The sequence below is a fragment of the Mycetomoellerius zeteki genome, unplaced genomic scaffold (genome assembly GCF_001594055.1).
Source record: "Mycetomoellerius zeteki isolate Tzet28-1 unplaced genomic scaffold, Tzet1.0 scaffold70, whole genome shotgun sequence".
NCBI lineage: Eukaryota > Metazoa > Arthropoda > Insecta > Hymenoptera > Formicidae > Mycetomoellerius > Mycetomoellerius zeteki.
Genome location: NW_017257720.1, coordinates 3340432 through 3347046, shown reverse-complemented (window position 1 = coordinate 3347046; position 6615 = coordinate 3340432). Strand labels below are relative to the sequence as shown.

At 32.6% G+C, this 6615-nt stretch overlaps 1 protein-coding gene across 1 annotated transcript; it reads left to right on the top strand.

Annotated features, from left to right (window-relative positions):
- Positions 1 to 247: 247 nt before the first annotated feature.
- On the top strand, positions 248 to 6300 carry MED28 (mediator complex subunit 28). Its single transcript, XM_018458083.1, has 4 exons — positions 248 to 459; positions 1373 to 1724; positions 1797 to 1993; positions 5056 to 6300. Exons 1-4 carry the CDS (start codon positions 400 to 402, stop codon positions 5266 to 5268), a joined length of 822 nt encoding a protein of 273 aa, XP_018313585.1. The 5' UTR covers positions 248 to 399; the 3' UTR covers positions 5269 to 6300.
- Positions 6301 to 6615: the final 315 nt, after the last annotated feature.

Here is a 6615-nt window from a genome sequence, read left to right as displayed (position 1 = left end):
CAAAACTGTTGAGTCTGCTGAACGCAGCCATTGTCTGCTGAGATAGGACCATTCTTCTAGATCTAAAAGTATGATCCAATTAGCGCGAAGGAAACTTCCAACAGTTGCAAAACAACCGTTCTGCTGAACGCAGCCATTGACTATAGAGTTTTGATTGGTCGCGCTGTTCCACTCCACTGTAAATTTCAGCTCATAGGACGCCAGCCTGAATCGTCATGGCACATGATCGTGGTAAATCGGCGGGAAGAGTGGGAAGAGGTCGTATGTCGCGTGCGGGAAAAATTCGTGCATTCCCGCGAAACCAAAGTAATCAATCGAGATAACGGAGTCGTGGTTATTTTCGCGCGCGCAGTTCCAGGCGAATATAACATACAACACCACAGAACATATAATACCGTAATGGCGACGCCGACCAACAGCAGCGGTAACCTCGTCGACGAGTTCGAAGAATCATTTCAGGTAGAACGGGCATTTTACATTACTCTGTATTATTGTTAATTGAGTGTATCGCATATTATTATTCATGTCGACATAATCGAGGAATGTTTTGCCGATGATGGCATTTCTTTGTAAAAGTGACATACCTCGAATGTAAGACTCGAATTGTCACAATAATTGCTCTATTGTTGGCATAAGTTAATGTCATTATTATCGTTACGAAGCAATTTTTAAGTAGAAATTGTATTTTTATCTGAAATATATATGTGGTTACAGGAAGGTTTACCATAATGATGCTGAAAATAATTATTGTATATACATGTGCTGGTAAAGCGGACTAAACTGAGTCGAAAAATTTTGTACCATTTTGCAATTTTCACAATAGTTAACAAGATATTAATTATTAAAAATCGCCGAATATTGGTTTTCGAATATTTTTTACTCAAGTACTATCAACTTTACCAAAAAATAGCAAGTGATAAAAATTGTTGATTTTCTTCTCAGTGTTCTAAGAATTTTTTAGTACCACATTTTCTCATGTTGATAAAAATTGTTACTAATATGAAAATGTATTAAAAAGTTGATAAAAAATTCTAAAAAATTCTTAGAGCTCTAGAAGAAACTAAAACAATTTTTGTCTCTTGTTGTTTATCTGTAAAGTTAATAGTAAAAAATTATTGAATAATTCGACGATTTTTAGTAATTAATATCTTGTTAATTATTTCGAAAATTGTAAAATGATAGAGGATTTTTTGTCTCAGTTTAGTCAGCTCTACAAGCACATGAAATATTTGGCAGTTATTCTGTGATATGAATTTCTTTTAATTTTAACTGTTATTTGATTCTAAATTTGTTTCTAAACATTCAACACTGCTGAAATGTTTTGAAATGTTAAAACAAATTATATTATTGAATGTCAGTTATTATTTTTCAGCAATGTTTGAGTATATTGACAAAAGACGAGGGATTGGGCAACAGTGGAACCGGTGCGTCTGGTGGTTTGACAGTGGATAAAGACGAAGGTCGCGCGGAAATAGAACAGGCTACCATGAGATTTATAGACCTGGCCAGGCAGATGGAGGCTTTCTTTTTACAAAAGAGATTTCTCTTATCTGCGCTGAAACCCGAGATGTTGGTTAAGGAAGAAATCAATGAGCTGAAACTGGAGTTGGCGCGTAAAGAAGAACTGATAAAAAGACATAACGATAAGATTTCTGTCTGGCAGAATATGTTGTCGGATTTACAAGGATGGGCGCAGTCACCTGCTCAAGGCCCAGCGCCTAGTGGTAATATGAGACTAATTTAATAATAATTATAACAGATTCAATAACTAATAACACTGATATTGATGCCAATAGGATTACCCAATGGAAATCAAAGTGGACAGAATCAGCAGGCTACAGGTGGCAGTGGTAATGCTTCAATGCAGCAACAACAGCAAATACTACAACATCAGCAGCAATTACAACAGCAATTACAGCAGCAACAGCAGCAGCAGCATCCACAATTGCAGCAACAATTGCAGCAGCAAATGCAACATCCGTTGCAACCACAGGTATTTAAGTGACGCTAAAGTTAAAATTTTATTCTTCTATAGGTAGATTGTTGTTAAATTTGGTATTGAAAGTATGCTTTTTTAATTATTAAAAGGAAAGTGAAGAAGAAAAAGTGTGTGAGAAAGAAGCGAGTGAGAAAGAAGCGAGTGAGAAAGAAGCGAGTGAGAAAGAAGCGAGTGAGAAAGAAGCGAGTAAGAAGCGAGTGAGAAAGAAGCGAGTGACAGTACGATTGAAGAGTAAAAACTAATGAAGATTATATAAATGAAGATTATAATGTAGAATTTTCTATGATTTCGTCGACAAGCACTTTTTTTCGCGTAATCATTTAAATCCATAAATTGTTCACGTAATTTATTTATCTTTCTTTTTTAACGAGGTTTCAATGTTAAATCTGTTCTTGTATTATACAATCATATTTATATCAGAGGACTGGCTGTTTTATAATAATATATATCATAATATATATAATTATAATATAGACAGTGTAAATATTACAATGCATATATTTGTATATATTTATATGTATTATTTATGTCATAATTAAAGTGTTAACTCATGAAATCTATACATTTACTGTAGTCTGCTGTAGTCAATGTATACATCAAACCTGTCGCAATTTTAGCTTCGGAGCGAAAACTCAAAAGCCATTAATATAGAAAGTTCAATGTGGGTAAGATTTCGAGGAATCATCTAAACGACACTTATCAACACTTTACTATCCCCAAAATCTTACCTATATTGAATTTTTCGTGTCGATGGCTTTGCGTTTTGGCTTCGGAGTTAAAATTGGACAGGCCTGATATACATTTAACACTTTGACTCTGACATGTACATAAATAGAAGAATTTCTGTTATTCCTATCTGAGATGCGTGACTGTTCATATGTATGAATACGTCTGTGCGAAAGAAAATGCATGTGTGAAGAATCACATTTATATCAGAATCATATTGTTATTAAATGAACAGATTTTCTTTCTTTTTGACTGAAACTATTCACTTTAAAATTATTTAAAAACGTTAGATAATTTTTTAAATAATTGCTGAGGCTACTCACGTCACGTACGCGTAACAATTATAATGCTGTGTGTAATATCAGTGCCTTATACAATTTCTACACGAACAAAGAAATATATGTATAAAAGAGATTAATAAATCAAAATGCTTTTCTTATAATTAACTACGTTATAAAAGTATATACAAAAACAGAAATTTTCATTAGGAAAGGATTAACTATATGTATAACCTTTGTAGAACGGTGCCAAAATAATGAACAATAATGTACAAATACTTAGTAAAAAAAGACAAAAAAATATGTAATAAATCTGTTAATGGCAACAATAAAACTTAGGAATGTTCTCATAATTGATATACTTCATATTAATAGGACCTAGTGATCACCTTTACATTTGACATCATTTTGTAAGAAAGACATATTTAAAAATTATTATTTAAAAGTTAGATATTTATATAGAGACGTAACACGAAACTATATATAGATCAATGTATAGTTTTTTCTATTTTTAAAAATATTTTTTTCTTATGTGTGAGTAACATTTATTCGCGTCATATTTCTGTATTTATTCAGAAAAAAATATACATATGTACATAAGAGGCTCACTCCTTTGCATGTAGATATTGTATGCATGCGCATCAAGTAATGTTACGTAAATTGCATTCTGATTACGAAAATAGGTAGCAAAACATTGTTACTTGTAAATTAAAATAACTATCGTCGAGTTTCTTCTAATAAATAATAATTTAATACATGTATGTTTGAATGAAGACATACAGAGTGTATATGATGAATTTTCGATATTTTGAAATGATGCAAAATAAAAACGAACACACATATTTATGTTTTTACTGTAAAAAGTAACTAAAAGAGTTTCTTACAAAAAATTACTTAACTTTTATATGAACATCTTTAGTGATACGAAGGAATTTGAGTCGGAATTCCTTTTCATTCCAAATACCGCAACATATTATTAGTTATGATGCCAATGGCAGTCACAATTCGATTGCGCAAAATATTCATTTTGTTATATTTAACATTTGACTTGTAGTTCCAATGAAAGAGAATATAAATATCGGATTTTTTTCTTTCTCAGTGTAAAACTGTGCACTCTAACAATTGTCTGAACATGCTAAAATTGTATTTCCACAAATTACACACTTGCATTCGAATATCGTGTTCTAATGGAATAGTGGATAAGTTCAGAACTCTGTCATTGGAGCTTACAAATCCGTTAAATATTAAGTGCAACTTTTTCGGTTTTCTTCACCAAGGTGTCGATCGTGAATATTTTACACAATCGAATTGTGATTGTATTTGTGACATGTTGCAGTGCATTTGACATGAAATGGAATCAGTATCCTTCATGTCACTAAAATGTTAATGTGAAAGTTTGATAATCTTTTATAAGTAACTTTTATATATTCTTTACAATCAAATGTTCAGAAATATGTATCTGTATGCGTTTCTTTCAACATTAAAAAATGTCGAAGGTTTATTGTGTATCCCCGTGTACACCCTTCTCTTTCTCTCTTTACACATATCTATATGATAAATGGTAATATATAGAGCATTTAAATCTTAAATTTGTAAATATCTCATAAGAAAAGCATTATAGCTATTGCAATCTGGCAGGTACTATTTCACTTACGTTGTTTTGATTCATAAGTAGATATTACGGCAAAATAAATATCTTTGTTCATAGCAAAAAAAAACAAGAAATATTATTGTACTTTTTTTTTATTTCTCTCGCCTATTTATTGTTATTCTCGACAAATCCTGATTTTGATCATTGTCTGCCCGTGTCTATCTTTTTAAACATATGCGTGCATATGGAGCACATTAAATAGCTATTTCACAAAAGTATAATGGAGTAATCCCTACGGTTTTTTTCTATGATATTATATCAGAGATCGAGATATAAACATTGAATGAAAGCTTATTATTTTCGCTGTACATCTTTCTGCTGCACTCATACATGTCTCATGGGAAACATCATCGTTGTGTATCGGTCCTCGTGATACATCCTCATTTGATGTGACTTTGCAGGTGCAACAGGGTTCTGGTGGCCCGCCTACATCAGGTCTTCAGGGGGTTGGTGTGCCAGTCAATCAGCAGGGCATGTTCATGGCACAAGGTGGTGTAGGTGGCAGAGCCACCGGATTCCCGGTCGGTGGTATGGGCAGTAGCGCCCTGCAAGGGCCCCTGGCCTACCTGGAAAAGACAACGAGCAACATAGGGATGCCAGAGAGGCGGAGTTGACGCGGAAGGGGAATGCGCCCCTTCCCTCTCCGCAACAGCAGCCGCCACCGCCTTGCACATAATACGTGTGGCATTTTTAATTTCTTCTTCTGGAAGAGAGAGACTATTTTTTGTACTTCCAAGGTCGAACACATTTAGGTTGTTATGGGGTTGTGTTTGATGTTGGATTGTTGATTTGAATGTACTATATCAATGGTGATGATAGTGACGTTGTGCTAATAATTAAAGTGCAGTTGATATGCGTTACTGTTATATTGTGGAAATAGACACAACAATGCATACAAATATCATATAATTTACGAGCTTACTGAGGTCTCCATGGTAAACGCGTTTTAACAGTGCCAGTTTTATTGTGATTCAGCTTTGGATTGACATTACGACTATACGAACATTCTTTCGCATTCCTCTTAAAACTGTTCTGTACGCGAAAGACAGACATTTTGTATTCTTTGTACTAGTCGCAGAAATCTTAAGACGGGAGCAAGCTTACATGAAAATGTAAAATTGCGACGTAGAGTGACAAAAGTATGATAATACGTTGCAACTGAAGCGGCAATAAACTGTACATAATAACGAGATGTGAGATGTGAGCAACATGATACTTTTACTCGTTAAGGATAAGGATATCTTCCTATTTCTTTATACTACATCGTTAGTTTATATTCTCTGAGATCGCCGACACTTTTATAATAAACTGCGTTCATCGCTTCTACAGTGCCTTTGGATACCTATCAAATGTACTGTTCGTGCGATATCAATAAAATGTACTAATGTACCGTGCAAAATCAAAATGAATATTACATTTGTTGGTCGCACTAATATAAGCATTTCTGTCCTGAATATTTACGTACAAACTTAAAATTTTTATCCATGTTTACATAAATTCTTAAAAGTATAACACACTTCGTGTCCGTAACTGTAATGTACACTTATTAGAAAGCATTAGATAGCGTTAATACATGTAAAACGAATCTTAAGATGTAGTCAAGATTTTTAAAAAAATCCTAAATATTTTGCTGTCTTTTTATTAACATATTTTTAGTTTTTTTGTATGTTATTTTTAGTTATTTGATTAATAATTTGTATTATGTGCTATTACAGTACTTATAAGTATCTATGCGATGTGTTCTATGAATGCACAAAGTACAATAATAATTTTATACCGCGATACATTGTAGAATAATCAATTTTAGTTTAAATAAAAAATTAATATTTATACATAATTAAAACAATTATTTTGAAAATTATTTAAAAAGTATTAGTTTTATTTGCAATTATTTATGTTTATATAGTTAACATGTAAATATGTACTTGAAAACATTGTACAAGATAGCAATTTTATGCTTA